This window comes from Urtica dioica, chromosome 11, assembly GCF_054948205.1.
Source record: "Urtica dioica subsp. dioica isolate 48M chromosome 11, U.dioica_male_clone48M_v1_H2, whole genome shotgun sequence".
Classification (NCBI taxonomy): Eukaryota; Viridiplantae; Streptophyta; class Magnoliopsida; order Rosales; family Urticaceae; genus Urtica; species Urtica dioica.
The window spans coordinates 20,830,976-20,850,676 of record NC_142766.1 but is presented as its reverse complement, the minus strand read 5'-3'; the positions used below and the strand labels follow the sequence as shown (position 1 = coordinate 20,850,676).

The 19,701-nt window shown below is 38.7% G+C and overlaps 3 protein-coding genes across 6 annotated transcripts; all 3 read left to right on the top strand.

Annotated features, from left to right (window-relative positions):
- Window positions 1–650: 650 nt before the first annotated feature.
- On the top strand, window positions 651–4,152 carry LOC149382246 (bifunctional 3-dehydroquinate dehydratase/shikimate dehydrogenase, chloroplastic-like). Its single transcript, XM_089630577.1, has 11 exons — window positions 651–823; window positions 979–1,211; window positions 1,309–1,414; window positions 1,493–1,711; window positions 2,051–2,397; window positions 2,483–2,546; window positions 2,639–2,747; window positions 2,824–2,967; window positions 3,313–3,461; window positions 3,598–3,760; window positions 3,881–4,152. The coding sequence occupies exons 1-11, from the start codon at window positions 803–805 to the stop codon at window positions 3,925–3,927; spliced, it is 1,602 nt and encodes a 533-aa protein (XP_089486703.1). The 5' UTR covers window positions 651–802; the 3' UTR covers window positions 3,928–4,152.
- LOC149382244 (uncharacterized) lies at window positions 665–19,446 on the top strand. 3 transcript variants are annotated; one of them, XM_089630574.1, is made up of 5 exons: window positions 665–770; window positions 16,092–16,102; window positions 16,881–17,866; window positions 17,950–18,066; window positions 18,208–19,446. In XM_089630574.1, the coding sequence occupies exons 3-5, from the start codon at window positions 16,919–16,921 to the stop codon at window positions 19,207–19,209; spliced, it is 2,067 nt and encodes a 688-aa protein (XP_089486700.1). In that variant the 5' UTR covers window positions 665–770; window positions 16,092–16,102; window positions 16,881–16,918; the 3' UTR covers window positions 19,210–19,446. The 3 variants fall into 3 exon arrangements, with proteins under 3 accessions (XP_089486700.1, XP_089486699.1, XP_089486698.1); XM_089630573.1 differs by lacking the exon at window positions 665–770 and having other exon boundaries at window positions 16,025–16,102; XM_089630572.1 differs by lacking the exon at window positions 665–770 and having other exon boundaries at window positions 16,031–17,866.
- LOC149382245 (uncharacterized) lies at window positions 9,389–13,732 on the top strand. Of its 2 annotated transcripts, XM_089630708.1 has the most exons (4): window positions 9,389–9,707; window positions 10,047–10,134; window positions 10,246–13,249; window positions 13,334–13,732. In XM_089630708.1, the coding sequence occupies exon 3, from the start codon at window positions 10,289–10,291 to the stop codon at window positions 13,235–13,237; it is 2,949 nt and encodes a 982-aa protein (XP_089486834.1). In that variant the 5' UTR covers window positions 9,389–9,707; window positions 10,047–10,134; window positions 10,246–10,288; the 3' UTR covers window positions 13,238–13,249; window positions 13,334–13,732. The 2 variants fall into 2 exon arrangements, with proteins under 2 accessions (XP_089486834.1, XP_089486833.1); XM_089630707.1 differs by having other exon boundaries at window positions 10,246–13,732.
- Window positions 19,447–19,701: the final 255 nt, after the last annotated feature.

Genomic DNA, 19,701 nt, shown 5'->3' with positions numbered 1-19,701 from the left:
ATTCAACATCACAAAGGCTCTTCTAATTTTTTTTTTTATGTTTTCTAAAAAAAAAAAGTTTTCTCTATTTTAAATTCCCATCAAATTAAATTTTAAACCGAACTTGCATCTTTAATCGAAACTATTTCACATTAGCTAATTTAAACTTTTACCTTTTAGATAAAAAAAAATTCACACTTTTAACTGAAACTTGAACGAAAAAGACAAACCTAATCAATGTGCATACATATACATGCTCTTGAAGTTGCACTTGCATTTCGCAAATATTCTCTAGACGAGACAATATTCATTTTGTCTTTATTATGTCAATTTTATCATCATAGTAAAAATAATAATGAAAGAAATGGCGGTATAAATGCTTAATGTTTTCAGAAACATACACTTAAATAATTTTTTTTTTCATGGTAAAAATATATAATGTTGAGTTTCAATTGAACCGTTAAATAAAATCAATTAAATTTGATAGATATACACACGTGACAGGTTCATATTAAACACGCTTTAATATTTTTTCTTAAAATTAATTAAACATTAATAATTGTTTATGGTCAACTTGACCCATAAATATAATGGTCAACTTGACCCATAAATATAATAGCGCAGCCATTGTTTTTAATTTTTTTTTATTTTATTTTTTGCATCAACGTTGCCTAACTCCACTCACCAACCACAACAAACCAAACTTTGGAGCAAAAACAAATAAAAATAGAAAAATCTCAAACCAAACCAAGCCATCTCTCTCTCTCTCTCTCTCTCTCTCTCTCACTCTCTCTCTCTCTCAGACACTGTTTGATACGCCAAAATGAGCCTAGGCAACTTCTCGGTACAGCTTCTTTTCCTTCTTCAAACTCATGGATACTCTAAATATTATATTTGTGCAACTAAAATGTTCTTTCATGTTATAACTAATTGATCTGCTGAGAATTTTTCAACCTCTTTGAAATCTACAACCTCTGATTCTTCACTCGTAATGTGTAGCTGAGCAGCGCCGAGGTCCGAATCGGCCATGGAGATCGGAGAAACTCGACGCTCGTCTGCGCGCCAGCGATGGCGGCTTCGGTGGGCGAGATGGTCGATCAGATGAGGAAGGCGAAGCATTTGGGCGCTGACATTGTCGAGATTCGTGTTGACTTTTTGCAGAATTTCAGACCGAGACAAGACCTAGAATTCCTCATCAAGAATTCGCCTCTTCCCACTCTCGTCACTTACAGGTCAACTCGCTGTTCTCTGATCGTATTCTTACTTACTGAACTCTTCGCGATAATGTGGAAATAAATACGAAAGTTGATTTCGAATCTTTTCTTTTAGACCAGTTTGGGAGGGCGGTCAATACAAAGGCGACGAGAACGAGAGACGAGAAGCGTTGCGCTTGGCCTTGGAAATCGGGGCTGATTTCATTGATGTGGAGCTTAAGGTATTCCTCAGAAATTTTTTTCTCAGTTCGATTTCCAAAAAGTGATGAAGACTTGAGTTCTGGTTAATTAACTTGAAGGTGGCTCACGAGTTCTTCGAGCACATCCAGTGGAAGAAGCCCGAGACAGCCAAGATCATTGTGTCGTCTCATAACTATCAGAGAACTCCTTCGACCGAGGAGCTCAGCGAGCTCGTGGCCAGAATACAGTCCACCGGAGCCGATATAGTGAAGATCGCTACGACTGCCTTGGACATTTCCGACTCTGCGCGTATGTTTCAAGTGCTCGTGCACTGTCAAGTGAGTCTATAAAGGAATAGAATTTTCGAAATCCCGGGGTTTGAAAACCTGACACTGAAAATGATGTCTCAAGACTCTTAGAAAGGATAGATTAGTAATTTCAGTAGTGGTATAGCAGTGTGACCTGAGGGATTGGTTCATTTCACCTCTTGAATACTGAACAGAGTTTATCAAGAAAATTATCCCGGGTGATGGCTGGCTCTTAGAAATGGTAGATTAGTAATTGCAGTTCATGTTTCATAAGAAGCAAGTCATACAATATGCAGTTTAATCGGAGACACTGAGTCAATAGAATCAATAAGATGCTAAATGGCTTATGGTTTTGTTTTGGAAATTAAGGTACCGATGATTGGACTTGTGATGGGCGAGAGGGGTTTAATGTCACGAGTATTGAGCCCGAAATTCGGCGGTTTTCTCACATTTGGTTCACTCGAGGCCGGGTTCGTATCGGCCCCGGGACAGCCCACTGTGGAAGAGCTTTTGGATTTGTACAACTTCAGGCTCATCGGACCCGATACCAAAGTCTATGGTGTGGTCGGAAACCCGATTTCTCACAGCAAAAGCCCTCTTATCTACAACTCAGCATTCAAATCGATCGGCTACGACGGGATTTATTTGCCTCTGTTGGTCGACAGTGTTAAGACCTTCCTCGATACTTACTCGTCTCCCGATTTCGCCGGTTTCAGGTGAATTTCAGACCTAGAACTCTCGTTCAGAATTCTCGTGCTTTTAGTACATGTAAACTTACCGGCTTTAAGCTTTTTGAACCAGTTATACGATCCCGCACAAGATGGACGCTCTTGCTTGTTGTGACGAGGTTGACCCAATCGCCAAGGTATGACTAACATCACAACTCCTTTATGAGCTCGTAGTAAAATGTTATGGAGCCAATTTTGTCCAACTAGTGAAATGGCTTTTACTTTGCAGGAAATCGGAGCTATTAACTGCATGATGAAGAAACCAACCAACGGAAAGTTGATGGGCTACAATGTGGACTATCTCGGGGCGATCACTGCGATCGAAAACAAGCTACAAGGTTTGCTATCTGGTGTCTACGCCAAAAAAAAATATTCAATGGAAAATAAAGGTCAAAATTTTATGTTCATTTGCAGAGTTAAAAGGCACAAATCCACACGATTCTTCTCCCTTAGCTGGCAAGCTATTTGTGGTTATCGGAGCTGGAGGAGCGGGAAAGGCACTTGCTTTTGGCGCAAAAGAAAAAGGAGCGAGAGTTGTGATCGCCAATCGAACATACGGTGAGATATCTGAACGTACTTATTCTTAGGATTAGAGCCCTATAGGTTGATCCACGTAAAGTCTTCATTGTGTAGGCAATAAATTAGGTTTGACAAGTCAATAGTTCATTTCAAGCTTAATTGAGACATAAAAACCTTTCTTGGCCCATCCGGCCAAGATAAAGTGTGGCATCTAGGTGGGCCATTGGCTCACGCGATACGAGTTGATTTCTTTATGAGATTTTGGACGGTTTTACATGTTGGGTCGGGCTGGTAACTGACCCGTAGAAACTGACCCACAATTAAAAAAAAAGGCTCGATTGAGACAAAGTTCGATTGAGACATGTTTTATATTTTTTATGATAGACAAAGCAAAAGAAGTCGCGAGTCATGTCGGCGGCGAAGCCATCACGCTCTCGGAATTAGAGCATTTCCAACCGGAAAATGGGATGATTCTTGCAAACACTACATCAGTTGGCATGAAACCAAGGATTGATGAGACACCGATAACAAAGGTTTTGTTTTCCCTTTCTTTCCTCTTACACCTTTTTTTTTCTTGTTGAGACAATTATGTGACGAAAATAAATAAATATATATATATATATATATATATATATATATATATATATATATATATTCTTTTACTTGTAGGAGGCTTTGAAAAACTATTGTTTAGTATTCGATGCAATTTACACACCAAAGTTGACAAGGCTGTTGCAAGAGGCACAAGATTCTGGGGCGGCCATTGTTTATGGGATAGAGATGTTAATGAACCAAGCATTTCTACAGTTTGAGACATTTACTGGTTCACCTGGTAAGTGTTACATATTTGTCAGTTTCAATTATTTTTGTTTTAGTTTTCAATAGGGATCCCTTTCAATATTTGAGGACTTACTGAATGCGATTTTTTTTTTTTTTTTTTTTTTTTTTGCAGCACCAAAGCAGCTAATTAGAGATGTCTTGGAGAAAGATACCCAATAAGAATTTTGTTATTTAATCTATAAATCTATGATTTGTTTCAACGATGATTATGATATTTTTGAGATTAATGATCTAGGATAATACAAGTATGACCTCCTCAATAATTATGGACCAAATTCCATTAAATCCAATTTAATAAAAAAAAACTATGACCTATTCATAGGAGAGAGAGTGATATTTTGGTACTAAAATATCATCAATAACTATTATTTTATTTTCTTGGTATTTACTTTTTAATAATTGAATATAGTTCCATTTAATATATCAATTAATTGAGTAACTAAGTCACCAAAATTTGAAGATTTATTAAATAGTCAATCTTTTGTGAATTTTAAATAAATAGTCATTATGGTGAGCTGATATTCTTTGGATTTTTTATAGTTGCCACGACGTTCACTATATGGTCTATGAAGTTAAAAAAAAAAATGCATGAGAGGTGTTTTTGACAAAAAAACAAACACTTAATCTCTGAAGAAAAAAAATCGTTCAAAGAATCTAAGAATTTGGAATTTGTATGAAGATTTATTGACATCTTTGTCAATAAATCTCTAACAAAGCTTCATGAATTATTGACAAACATATTAATAAATCATATGATTTATTGTCAACAACATAGTACCTACAAAACTAGCTGAAAAGAGTGCATACCAATTGTAATTTCATAAGACATATGTTCATTGCAATTTCATGCTAATCGCCAAGAAAATAATGCATATTGAGTAACGCCTTTCTGCGGAGGATTGAGAAAGCGTAGGGTCTTAAGTATAGATGAGGCTTCGGAGCGAGTGGAGTCGTGAAGCACATTGATATGGAAGTCATCGAAGGATTGTAATTCGAATAACTTATGCTTCTGAACTCTTCTTGTTATAGGTTTTGGCCATGAAAATTGAGATTTTTTTTCTTGACGAAGAACAAAAATCGTGGTGGATATGAAGAAGAATAGGTGAATCGTGGTGGAGACGAAGATGAATAGTGATTAGTGCATATTATACGTACAAATCTCTCGTTCTCGACCATGAATCTAACGAGTTCTCGAGTGTATTTGAGGTTATTTCGTGTTTTTATAGTGAATTTAAAATTTTGGGGTGTGCGCATAATTTAATATTAGGGCATCGTGGGAATCATTTAGAATAAATCGGAGGTCAAAATGGTGCAAAACGGCAACTTTTGATCAAAGTCACCGAAATTTGGAGCTACTCAACGCTCCGGCGCGCCGCACAAGTATTCAGCGCACCGCGCTGACCAAGTTTTGTTTTTCCGATTTTTAGTTTTTTTGGCCTTTGGATTGGATCCAAAGGCCCATATTTCTCCGAAAAACGCCCCTAATGCTATTTACAGGATCCTTGTAACCTAAAAAATGCATTTTTCCCTTTATTTTAGTTTTTTTTATATCTTGTTTGGTTGTTTTTTAGAGCTTTTGGAGAAGATTAAGAGTTGCCGGAATTGAAAATCCGACGAATCTCTTGACCTCGACTTCTCTCGTTATTCTTTCTTCTCTTTATTTATTTATTTTATTGCTCTAGACTAATGTTGAACCTTGTTTAATTTAATATGAATTCTTTTTTTTCTGTTCAATGTTGATTTGATTGATTTCAAATATTATTGTGTGCTTAGTTTTGTTTATGAATTCGTTTAGAGGGTAGATTTCTATGGGGTACGATGTAGCCCGAGCCGATGTCAACGCGTTGATGATTCTCTTATATTTGTAAATTGCTTGTTCCTGAATATGTTTGCTTTATTATTAGTCGTGCTTAGTGTTAGTTCATTGATTAGCTACCTTCGAATTATTCTTTTATAATTGTTTGCTTATCGAGAGAGAGTAAATTATCATGTTTTTGCTATAATCATAATGATAGGATAGTAGAAAATTCTAGGCGATAATGCAATTGTTTGATTATTGTTCTTTATGTGTGTGACTGTTTTAATATGATTGGAAGCCGAGAGGATAATAATCCTTTAATTGCATGAGTTTGCTAGAGACTCGAGAGATATTCGTGATGAAATCGTGGCCACGTTTTTCTCTTTATGTGTGTGACTGTTTTAATATGATTGGAAGCCGAGAGGATAATAATCCTTCAATTGCATGAGTTTGCTAGAGACTCGAGAGATATTCGTGATGAAATCGTGGCCACGTTTTTCTCTTTAATTAAACTCGTTTTTTATTCTCTTCTTTATTTTAATTAATTTAGTTAGTCGTTTTTAGTCATCTCCCATTCACTTTGTAAGCCATTTGCGTCGAGCTAAAGAAGTCGTTAAAATTATCAGTCCTTGTGGGATCGATACTCGTACCTTACACACATTATATTATTTGGGCAACACATGCGCTTGCGTGTGTGAATTTATCGCAACAGATATGCATGAAGAAGAATAAGGCTCCGTTTGGAACCCGGAAAATAAGAGAGAAAGTGAAAATAATAGAGAAAATGAAAATATAAAAGAAAATAATAGAAAAAGTCAAAATTCTAATTGCGTTTGAAAGTCATTGAAAATATGAGGGAAAATTGACGGGAAAGTAACGATGAGATTAGGGGCGGAGCTAACTTAAGTCCAGGGTGGGCTCTAGCCCCATCCCCTCAAATTTTCTTTTATTTACATTTTTTGCCCATTTTTTAAAAAAATTACATTTTTTACCCTAAAATATTTATACTTTTGACTCATTTTTTTAAAAAAATTTCATTTTTACCCTGAATTTTTTTTAATTATAGCCCCCTAAATTTGTTTATTTACATTTTTTGCCCATTTTTAAAAAGTTTTACATTTTTACCCTAAAAAATTTACACTTTTGACCCATTTTTTTTAAAAAATTTCATTTTTACCATGATTTTTTTAATTAGCCCCCTAAATTTTTTTATTTACATTTTTAGCCCATTTTAAAAAAAATTTACATTTTTACCCTAAAAAATTTACACTTTTGACCCATTTTTTTAAAAAATTTTCATTTTTACCATGATTTTTTTTAATTAGCCCCCCTTAAATTTTTTTTATTTACATTTTTACCCATTTATAAAAAGTTTTACATTTTTACCCTAGACAAATGTGATCCCCTCATAGACAAATGTTGAGAGATTCTCATTTTCCATTTGATTTTCGAAGGAAAATGAAATCCTCATTTTAGTTATACACTTTCCCTCGCATTTTCCATCATATTTTTTTCTACCATATTTTTCTCAATCCAAACAACCTAAGTAAAATAAGAGAGATTTTCATTTTCCTTTCCCTCCTATTTTCCGGGTTCCAAACGGAGCCTAAGAGTTTAGAAGAAGATGACCGAGAAGATGGAGAGAGAGAGAGAGAGAGAGAGAGAGAGAGAGAGAGAGAGAGAAGTGTGGGTGTGGCTGTGTGTTTTTTATTTTATTTTTTTATTAGTACATTTATTAGAAAAATTGCTCAGTCATAATTTTTAAATTAGACTTGATGGAATTTTGTCCAAAATTATCTAAAAAGTCATAATTATGGACTCATATGTGATTACGAGTACCATCATAAGCAATAATATAGTTGACGGTTCAAATTAAACTAATGGACTCACTCGTTGCTTTAATGATGCTTTAATGTATGTTCTTAATGTTAATGTTGCCGTTGATGATTTATTTGGTGTGTATTGTTCGTAATCTCGGTTCTTGATCTGGGAATGGTTTTTATACATACATACATGTTTTAAACCAAAACTATTTATACGTTCACAAACCAAAACCATTTAAATGTTTATACGTCGAATTAATAATAACAAAATTCACAAACCAAGTCAACATGAGATTTGAATCTAAGTAGCCTCGTCGCTCTTTATAATCTCCATCTTAGTCGTTATAGGGTCATCACTTATATTCATCACGCACCTCAAATATCAAGAAAACAAAAATCAAATTTGTCGATGAAAGCTTTGAAATTCAAACATAAAATTTTAATTTATAATGAAATTGACAGAAAATCTTCATATACTTGTGCCAAATATCGTTGTAAAATTTATACATATATTTATGACGATAATTTCATAAAATTTTCAAATATTTTTGAAATCATGAACAAATTTTAATGATTCTGTAAAAAGTACTCATATATGTATAGTGATAACTCCATAAAATCTTCAATTATTTAAAAAAAAAATAGAGGAAATATATTCAAATAATTATGGAATTATCTCAATAATTCTTCAAATATTTATGAAATACCGACAAAAACATATTATGACAATATCAGCATAAAATCTAAAAATTTATGATAATATCGTCATAAATCTTCAAGTATATTGAAAATCCCAATAAAATTTATGACGAAATCGGTGTAAAATGCACAAATATCTATGACAATGTCTCATTAAAATCTTCAAATTTCATAATTGAAAACAAAAAAAAGGGAAAATAACACATTTATACCATGTGTTTTAGTGAAATGTCGACTTTAATCTTTGGTTTTCAAAAATGTCGAGATCATACATTCTGTTTGACTAAAATGACGAAATTATACCATGAAACGGATAATAGTGTCACAAATCTCCCTTTTATTGATATTAACCCTTATATAAGACAAACAGAATCAAATCCAAAACGGTATCATAACTTTCAAATTTCCAATTTTGAAATAAAATAGCCTTAAATTGAAATTAAATAACAAAAATTCATATCTCCCAAGAGATAATTTCATTTTGTGTTCGGATTGCAACTCTGAATCATGGGTTCTCTGTTCGAATATGTAATTTTGATGACTATCAACTGTCAATTTTTACCTTTGGGCCTCTTTTTGCGTTCTTCACGATTAAGAGACTGTTGTTTATTTTTTAGTTTTTAAATAAATTACATACATGACGCGAATGAATAAAGATAATTGGTGTTTACATATAAATATTATAATCAACGTCATTGAAAAGTCAATAAAAAGAAGATTTTTGGCACTGTTGTCTATTTCAGGGTATAATTTCATTATTTTAGTTAAACAGAGGGTATGATCTCGACATTTTTGAAAACCAAAAATTAAACTCGACATTTCACTCAAATACAAAGTATATATGTGCATTTTTCCCAACAAAAAATTACGACAATGTCGTCATAAAATCTTCAAACTTTATGACGAATCTTCATGAACGTTTCAAATATTTTAAAAATCTGAAATAATCAATTGAAAAATTTTCAGCCGAACATTTACTCATATAATACATGTAAGATAAATTTAATTTGCGACAAACACGACATTCATTTCCCTCATGAAAAATTAGCGATACACAAATGTCTAAATAAATTAGCTGATAATTTCTTTTAATGATCTTTTTATTTTATTTTTTGTACGGACTCGAACTCATCTCTTCATTTCACGTTGATGTCAATTGAGCTATCCCATCTTGATATATCCAACTCCGACCCGTTAACCCGGTCCATTAAGAGTAGAAACAAATTTTGAAAGGATCATAACTGCAAACTTGTTCATAGAATTATTATATTCTGCGAAATTGCAAAGAATAGCCAAATGCGATGGGTTTCATTCTCGTCTTAGCTTCTAGATAATTCCCAAAGCCCCCCTTCTTTGTTGCTCAAAAATATCTGAAAGTGAAACCTAGATCAGCAATTTCACTGAAACTTGAGGGTCAATATTTTGTTTTGTTCCCTCTCTTTCCCTCAAAAAATTTCGTTTCTTTCGTTCGCTCCTTTCCCCTTCCCGCTCTACTCTATCTCTCTCCTCAATCAAAAAACCCACTCTCTCTCTCTCTCTCACATGTCACAGCCCATTCCTCTTTCTCTCTGTAGACGTGGCTTCTAGGGTTTCTGACCGGCTCGTTCGCTTTCATTTCGGTAATTTGCCTCTACGCTTTTCGGATTCTGATTCTCATCGCTCTGTCAAACGATTTCCTTCCTTATTTGTATCGGATTTCTGGTTACGCATTTTTCCCCCCATTTTCCGGTGGGTTTATAAATCCGATTCGTTTTCCGTAGTCGTGGCTTTGATTATCGTACCGAGAGATTTTTTTTTGGTTCGTCTATTTAATAATCAAAATGCTCTTGTTTGGCCGATCACTACATTGTCTAATTATGATTTACAAGATGAGTAAAAAAAAAAATTATCACATTTATTCAATTTGCAAGGATGATTTGATTCGTATGTGTCCATTTATCTGCCGTGTGTGTTTTCAGGGTCCGCATTAGGGTTTTTGATACACAATTTACTGGTTGGGGAAATAAAAGCTTGGTATCACTAAAACTCTTCTATGTTATAACCTTGGTGAGTATTCCTGACCTTCGATATATGTTTCTTTTAGTGCCTTTTTCAAGTTGATGAATGTGAGTTGATCGGTGAGTTGGTTTATGCATGTACTGTCTCTGGTTGAATCAGGGTGAAGAATTTGAAGTCTCTCTTTGTGTGTATTCTGCGGCCAATGGACTGCAACAAAGAAGAGGCCGTCCGGGCCATGAAACTCGCGGAGAAGAAGATGCAAGACAATGATTTCGTACCGGCTCAGAAGCTTGCTCAGAAGGCTCAGCGGCTATATCCCGACGTCGAGAACATCTCTCGGATGCTCACGGTCTGCGAGGTCCACTGCTCGTCGCTGGTCAAGCTCGGCGGGTCAGAAATGGACTTGTATAAGATCCTCCAGATCGAACAGTCGGCCGACATGGCGGCCATCAAGAAGCAGTACCGAAAGCTGGCGTTTCAGCTCCACCCAGACAAGAACAAGTTTGCCGGAGCCGAGGCCGCTTTCAAGCTGGTCGCCGATGCCTACAGGACTCTCTCCGACGAATGGAAGCGGAGCACTTACGACAGGAAGCACCGAGATTTGTCGAGGGCCGCGCTGGCGAAACCGTCGTCGGCTCAGCCGAACGGGAAATCGTCTGTGCAGAGTCGTTACGGGAATTCGCAGTATTTTCCCGGTACGCAGATGGCTGGAAGCTTCTCGAGTCAGCAACCGCCGACCTTTTGGACTCGTTGCCCCTTTTGCAGTGTGAGTTACCAATACTACAGAACGAGTTTGGGCTCGACGATGGTCTGCTTCAATTGCCAGAAACAGTACGTTGCCGAGGAACTGAGTGTGCCGACAGATGCGCCGCCGAGTTCCTTCCAGAGTTTCCCGAAGAAGAAGAAGGAAGCTAAAAAGCCGGTGCCTAAGCCTAAGCCCTCGCAGGCTAAAAAGAATGTGGAAAAGAATGCTGCAGAGGGTAATGGGGTCTCAGGGATAGGGACGGAGGAGAGAGACGATGGGGAGGTGAAAGCAAACAAGCAAGGGGTTGGAATTCCCAAGCCTTCTCCAGCAAAGCCCGAAAAGCCAGAATCTTCGAAAAATCCCAACAAAAAGAGAGCGAGAAAGTTAGTTGTGGAATCCAGTGAAAGTGAAGATGGTGACGTTGAGGAAGATGTTAATGGCTCTGCTGAATTTAGTCGGAGCTCTTCCCGCAGGAGATCTTCGAGGCAGAAGCAGAATGTTTCTTACCAGGAGAAAGTAATCGACGAAGACGACGATTTTGTGAGTCCACCGAAAAGGTCAAGGGTCGAAAAATCAGCCAGCGCAACGGAAGAGGAAACTAATGGCCGTAAAAAGGGTTTCGAACAAAGCTCCAGTTTTCCCCTCCGCGGAGATCTGCCAAGTGACGATAAAAGTGAATCAAACATGTCGGAGACGGATGAAGAAGAGGAACCCGCTCCAGAGATTTATTCGTGTCCCGATCCCGATTTCAGCGATTTTGAAAAAGATAAGGCTGAAGGTTGCTTCGCTGTTGATCAGGTATGGGCTATTTATGATCCTGAAGATGGCATGCCGAGATTCTACGCTCGTATCAAGAAAGTGTGTTCCCCTGGGTTTAAGCTAAACATCACTTGGCTGGAGGCCAAGCCCGAGAAAGGAGCCGAAAAGAAGTGGATCAATGAGGATTTACCAGTAGCTTGTGGTAAGTACAGACCTGGGAAAACCGCTGATGCAGAGCACGGTATGTTTTCTCATCAGATGCATTGTATCAGAGTCGATCAAAGGAGTTACTTGGTACACCCCAGGAAAGGAGAAACTTGGGCTATCTTCCGGGATTGGGACATCAATTGGAGTTCCGACCCCGAGAAGCATAAGCCGTTCAACCTCGATTTCGTAGAAGTCCTGTCCGACTTTGATAACAGCACAGGTGTCAGTGTAGGCTATTTAGAGAGGGTGAAAGGTTTTGTAAGCATATTTCGGCAGAATAGGAAAGATCAGGCCATTCCCGTCAGAATTTCGCCGGACGAGCTGCTCCGATTCTCTCACCGAGTCCCCTCGTTCCGAATGACCGGAACAGAGAGAGAAGGGGTTCCCAAAGGATCTTATGAGCTCGACCCCGCAGCTCTGCCTTCGAGTTTCTTCGAGTCCTGCGACGACGGCGATCAGAAAAAGGACGATGTGAGCGCCGCTGATGCCCAGAAAAGCGAGAAGCTTGAGAGCGAAATTCTGAAAGAGGTCCCGACAACCAGACAGAGTCCGAGAAAGCACCAAAACCTCACTCCATCGAAGCGAAGTACCACGGTGTCTCAAGCTGATGAGAAGATCAAGACCCCGAAGAAGAAGGAGACCCTCGAGGAATCAGAGTTCTTCAAGCCCAGGAGATCGCCCAGGGATTCGAGCAAGCAAACCAGCGAAGTAAACGGAAGCCATTCCGGGTCCGCAACCAAAAAGAGTTTCGCAGAGCAAACCCAGCCAGAAAAAGTCGAGCCCGTCGGCTCTTCAAGCAAACCCAAATCATCCGGAACGCCCAACGGTAAAATACAGAAACAATCCTATCGCTACGATTTTAGCCGGCTAGTATCCAAGGACAAGTTCAAGCAAGGGCAGGTCTGGGCTCTTCGCACCAACGACGATCCTTTCCCAAGGACCTACGGTCTGGTCAAGAAGGTTGACTCCGAGCTTCGACCACATCTGGTTTTGCTCTATCCATGCTCTGAGAATAAAAAGAAACGGCCGGTTTGTTGCGGTACCTTCAAATCTCGCCGCGAAAAATCCACCGTCTACGAGCCATCTTCGTTTTCGCACTGCGTAACTTTCAAAGCCAAGGCCAAAAACTTTGAAATCTTCCCGTGTAAAGGCGATATATGGGCTGTGTACAAGAACCAGAGCGACGACAGCGAGTGCGACGTAGTGGCAGTGATGGAGGACGGAGAACAGGGCACGAAAGTCGTCGTCCTATCTCGGATCGGCGGGTCCGGATCCATTTTCAAGGCCCAGAAGATTCAGGGCTCGAAGATTCCGGTGGTCGAGATACCGCGGTCCGAGATTTCCAGATTCTCTCACCAGATTCCGGCGACTCAAAACATGGGCTCTTGGGAGCTCGACCCGAAATCGGTCCCCGGCAGCGGCGTAATTTTTTTAGACTGAATTCGACAGACGGTCAGTCTCTTATTATTATATATATGTTGTAGTCTCGCTCGCTTTTATTGCGATTTAGTATTAATTTAAGTTTTTATTTGGCAGTGACAAAAAGCATGGGATATTTTGTAACTGTTAGGCGTAGCTTAGTTTTGTCCCCCCAAAGTGCTCGTCTTTTTGTGCTTGCAACTGTGTCTCCTTTTGGTTCCCCCAACGGCTATGGAAATGAGCACTGTCTTTAACCTATTAAGATGTCTTTTTCATCAAGTTTTCATGGCTTTGCTCACCATTGAATAATATGAATTATCGATCACCATAGAAAGATACCAGTGATTGTGGTTATTTGCATTTCTTAGACTTGTTCCCGACACTTCTCACACATTTTTTGCATGTTCAATTAATTTTCTGTAACCGTGCAGTGACAGATAAAAGTTGATATCATTCAAGTTTTTGAGTGTTGTGACCATGGAGCGAAAAATACCAATATATGACTTTTCATGCGAACCGGACAAATTTGGGATCGGTGTTCATGCAATTTTTCCGACTACTTGCGAAATTTGCCAACTGGTTGTGCAATTTTTAGTTATCAGACCTTTCGAAATTGATTACATGCGACATTTTGAGATTAGACAAAAATAAGTTACAAAGCCAAACCACGCTAAAATTCACTATTGGAGTAATTGAGTGCTTAGGAAAAGAGAGGAGTTATAATCCAAGTTTGAAAATTCATCATCCATCCTTCTCCTTCTATCTTCTTCGATCTTTCTTCGAATTTCACGGGTCTTAGGTTTTTTTTTTTTTTTTTTTTTTTTTTTTTTTTTTTTTTTTTTCAGTTATTAATAACTATTATAATGAATATGAGATTGCTACAAGTCTGGGGAAGTGATTGATAGTCTCACAGAAGTTAAAATGGACACAAGTTGAGTTTGAGTTAAGTGATATCGCTAACATTTGTGTAGTCAAATATTAAGGTTGTGTTTGGTAGTTAACTCAAAAAGTTTTTGTTTTCTATTTTCTAATTTTTGTAGTTATACTGAAAAATTATTTTGCAGTTGTTTTAAAAAATAAAAAATGGCATGAACTAGCCAATTCAAACTATGGCTTTTGCAAAATAGCCATAGTTTCATTAGGTTAGGCAAAATAGCCACCTCTAATAGGAAGAAAAAAAAAAAAAGATAATCCACAGAACGAAGAAAAACGCCGGCACCGCCGCCAAATTTTTCCAAGAGCTCTTCTCTGCAACTTCGGACTCATCACTCCGAAGAAGAACACCGGCACCGCCGCCGGAGGCAAAGTCCGACGAACCTTTCCAGCGAGGAAGCCCTCCTCGTCGCCGTAGCGTGACGGAGAGTCCCGAATCTCCGTCGATCTCCTCGCCTTCGCCGTCGTGACGGAGAGTCCGACGGGAGGTAAGATCGACGGAGCGATCGGGAACATCGCGAGCGTCGAGGACGCAAGAATCGCGTCGCCGAAGAAGGAGATGTTTCGGTTCTGTTTCAGATCCTCGATTTCCAGATTGTCATTAAATTTAATCCTGCCTCGATTAATTTTAACTCAGCCCTCATAAACCTTACATTATGTCTTTATAGTTCGTTGTGATTAAATTTAATCCAACCTAGATTAATCTTACTTTGGCTAGTTTGCTTATAGTTGACAAACTATGGCTATTTTGCAAAAGCTTAAGTTCTATTTGGCTATATAGCCGCTTGACCCTTTCAAAAAGCTGTTTGGTACAGTTTTCATTTTTGTTTTTGAGAAAGTGAAAAAACTGAAAAAAGTGTTTGGTATAGTTTTCATTTTTTTTTTAAAGAATGAAAAGAGAAGATGAGGAGAATGAGAAGAGAAGAGAAGAAATTTTTTTCCAAAAACACTTTTTATTTGTTTTCAGTTTTTTTTACTTTTTTACAAAACAACTTCAAATTTTTTTGAAAATTTTTTCCGAAAAATTAAAACAAACACATTTTCACTTTTTGTTTTCAATTTTTTCAACTCAAAATGTGAAAAACAGTTTTTGGAATGAAAACCAAACACAACCTAATATTTTTAACTGTTCTTATGAGTTTTGAGACGCAATGTGATACAAGAAGATAGATTTGTTATCGACTCCCAAGAGGTTAGTGAATATAATGATTTGACGAGCGTTTGTAATTGTAGTAATAGTTCATCGAATCTCCAAATTATTATATAATTGAGACATTTCCTTAATTAGGACTAAATTAAGGGACATTTCCATTTTCCTATTTTTTTCAAAAATTTACCAAACTAGGACTAATAAAAAAAAAATTCGTTTTTTCGATGGGATGAGCGGGAAAATAGAAAGAAAGAGAAAAAATAAGAGATTTTATTGGGGAAGATTGTAGGTTGGTATTAAGTACGATGGTATAATAGGTAGATTTTTGTGTATCTCTCATTTGACTTTTGTTTGACCGGTCATAGTTTGGTAAATTTTTGAAAAAAATAGGAAAATGGAATTTTGCTAGTTCTACTTTTGACAATTTTCCTATATAAGTTGTTAGCTTACTCGTAGCTTTTGATTCATTTTGCTTGGTTTATTCACTTGGAATCGAAGCTAATTCTGATAAGTTGCGGTCGAGAAGGTCGAGACTTTTTTTAAGTAAATACAAGTTCGTTCACATAGAGTGTGGAACGAAATATTAATATTCGAAATAAATGTGTCATCAAAATTAAAAAAAATAAGTTTCCAAAATTAAAAATAAGGGTATTTTTTGTAAACTTTTCCGGCCCAGCCCACTTAGCAATTGAAGTACAGGCCTGCAATCTAAAGTACGCCTGTTATCTTCTTTGTGAATTATACCTCGATTCTTGTTCTTTACGTGCCAGGATTTCTCTCTCTCTCACTCTCCAGATCTGAAGGTAAGTGCTCTATCTCTTTAGCCCTAATCTAAGTAGAGATAATCCAAGTATTCGTTCTATTCAATTTCTGTGATTCTGGATTGATCTACGTCATCGATTTGGCGACAATTGAGAAACTGTGAAAAAAGGTGATGATGAAGCGGTAGGGTTTAGGTCTTCTTTCTCAATTTTCAAATTGCTAATTTCGAAGACCTTTGTTGGTAATTCGTGGTTTGGTTCTGGTGGGATGTTTTATTTCTGTAAAAATATATTATTTTGTCCGATCCGTGATTGAGTCTGTTTGGTTTTATGTATTTGTGGATCGTAATGTTGGGCTGAATATGAGTTGTCGTTCTTCTTTGTTATATTAATTTTGTGTTTGTGAAAATTAGAAACAAAAAGAAGAATATGAATGAAATTTTTGTCCCTGGGTCGTGAAATTATCTTAAATAATGTTTTGAGTCCTACACAGAGGATTTGCTCAAAATATTATCTATTACCTTAATTAGTTATCCTAGTTTTTCCGTGAGGTTAGGAGAAACTAAATGTTCTTCAAATATTTTTTTTTTCGTTTTGGTTTATGCGTTTAATATTTATTTTCTTTCCTTTGTTTTTCAACTTTCATGTTCTACGTTCTAATATCTCGCATAGTCCTAACTGGAGTGTATATCTCAAGTTATGCAAACGAGGATGTTTACCTCAATATATTGGGGGATAAGTCGTGATTGATCTGATTTAGCTTCGCTTATCTGCATCATATTTGCGACAAAATTTAAACTAATGAACTGGACTTGTTCAGTTTGCTAGACTCCTGAACAAGAAGATAACAGCACAGAAATGGGTAGCGAGGAAACCAAGCCTTCCACTGAATACACAGCGAGTCAGAACACTGATGGTGGATCGGGAGAGAACCCCGCGGAAGTGGTTTCTGGTGAGCCGGCTGAAAATTCTGCCGAAGCACTCAGTAGTAAATCAGCTGAGACTTTTGGAGAGCCCAAAAAGCCAGCATGGTCGGAAATTCCGGCCGAGGCTAGTAAGCCACCAGAAGGGACCGTCGAAGCGTCTGATCCTTCAGAAGAAGCAATTCTGGCTGTGTTGGATACACCGGAGGCGTCTAAGAAGAAAACTCCAAGGTCTTTGAAGGCTAAATCAAAGATCCTGAAGAATCCCTTGGCTGCTAATGAGCCGAAGAGTATCAACAGCAAAGGCAAGGTGGTTAAGCGGAGGAAGAAGAAGAAGAAGGTCGTCAAGACAGCGGTGAGGGGTAACAAGATCGATATCAATGAGGAGGGTGCGAACAAACAGACGTTAAGCGATCAGGCTGAGAAAGGTGAAAAGAGCGGTACAGAGAATGATATGAAACATGATGGGATTGCTGACGTAGAGCAAATGGAGAAGAGCCAAGATAAGGAAAAGACCGGTGAATCGGAAGATAAACAGCAAGAACTTAAGAAAGGTGGAAAGAGTGGCGGGCCTGACACTAATGGAGAGAAAAAAGTGAATGGTCGTAAGAGAAAAAAAGATTCTCTGGCCGAGAAGAAGAAGAGGAATAAAATTGACGGGATGATCTTCATGTGCAACAAGAGGACGAAACCCGATTGTTTCCATTACGGTGTAATGGGTGTTTCGATTGGTAAAAAAGATGCCGTGTTGGGTATCAAACGTGGCATGAAGTTATTTCTCTATGATTTTGATCAAAAACTCTTGCACGGAGTGTATAAGGCGACTTCTCGAGGAGATGTGAAGCTTGAGCCCGAAGCGTTTGGAGGGGCTTTTCCAGCTCAGGTCGAATATGCATTTCCAGATAGATGTTTGTCTTAAAATGTAAATGGGTGAGATTTATGTGCTGACAGCTTTTCAAAAACCAGGTGCGGTTTGAGATGCACAAGGACTGCAGACCACTACCCGAGGCTATTTTTAAGAAGGCGATAAAAGAAAACTACTATGGCAATAAAAAGTTCAATACGGAACTTACATTTCTTCAAGTGAGCATCACTCCATTATTAGGGATTATGCCTCAGCCAAAATGTTTTACGCTTTTTTATTTATTTTAAAATTCATTAAAAAAAATCTTTAGAAGGAATCTAGGATTTAGCATCGATTCCGTTCAAACATTATTGTTTCAGGTTAAGAAACTCATGACACTTTACCGACCCGCCGATGCTCATGCTTCCATTGCTGACCCCTCTCCACCGGCTGCAAAAACAACCACCAAAACTGAGGATAAGGGAACAGTGGCTCGGGACAAGCAAGCGCCGGCTCGGGATAAAGGAAAAGTGGCGCGGGACAAGCAAGCGCCGGCTCGGAATAAAGGGACTAGAAAGACAGAAAGAGAGCCGAATTCTCGCCCGGCGAGGAAAGAAGAGCCGCGACCGCGCCGGACAGAAAAGCCTCGGGACTCTCTCCGCAACGGCGAGTCCAGGTCTCGCCGCCCGCCTCCTCGCGAGAGGGCGCGGAGAGAGGCGAGCCCTCGGAACTTGTACCTCACCGAAAAGGAGTACCGCGCTTATGGTCTCCGGGGAGAGAGGATAAACTTGGCTCCCGATTTCCAGCCCCGCGTTCCCGACCCTCCTCTCGCGGACCGTTACCGGCGGGATTACGAAAGGGACCGGCTTTTGAGACGCCCGGAGATTCCCGGGCGTGCTGATCCCGTGTACCCGATCGCGATCGCGGGCAGAGAGTATCGACGCAGTTACAGCCCCGTCGAGAGGCGCGAGCTGGCGCCTCGCGCCTCGGACCCTTACGCGAGCGATCCGTACTATTCCCGCTACTTCAGCGATTCCTTCCCCGCGGCGGCTCCTTATCTTCCGCCGCCGAGGAGAGAAGAAATCCCGTCTTACTCGGCTCGTGGAAGGAGAGAGGACTACTTGCCCGAGACCGATCCCCTGCGGAGGAGAGACGAGCTCGATTCCCTGCGGAGGAGAGACGAGCTCGATTCCCTCCGGAGGAGAGACGAACTCGATTCCCTGCGCAGGAGAGAGGAGTCCGATTCTCGCCGGAGGAGAGAGATTGACGAGTTGGACAGGCTGTATTCAACGTATGGTTCGGAGGGTTATCGACACGAAGACCCTGGTTTACCAGCCTCTTCGTCTCGCTACTTGGACGGTCGATCGTATTTAAGCCGCTAATAAAAGCTCCGCTGGTAAAAAAAAAAAACATGTGACATATCTTCGAATCTATTTCGTGTTTTATGTTTTTTTAATCATGCCCAGTTTTTATTTTCAGCCCTTTTTTTTTTTTTAATAATTGATACTTGAACTTGTGGCTGTTTCGTTCGTGCTTTTTTCTTTTGAATTTGGCGATAAGAACTTGGCAAGATAAGATTGTAGAAGTTAATTTATGCATGGCTTGACTTCTCTGTGTTATTTTAATAAGGCTGTCCTTTCTTAGCAAACATTGGCAGAGGCTGCCAAGTCCATGGCTGCTTTTGTTGAGCAATGGCAAGGGAATTTCATCTTTGGAATCCTATCTTCTTTGAATATTAAAAACCCTGTGTTTGGATATACAGGGAAGACTGGGTCAAACGCAGCCGTGTTGTTGAAGTTGAACAATCATAGAATTGAAATTAGGATGAAATTCCAGTGTTGTGTTCTCTTGGTTTATCCCAGAAAATGGAAAGA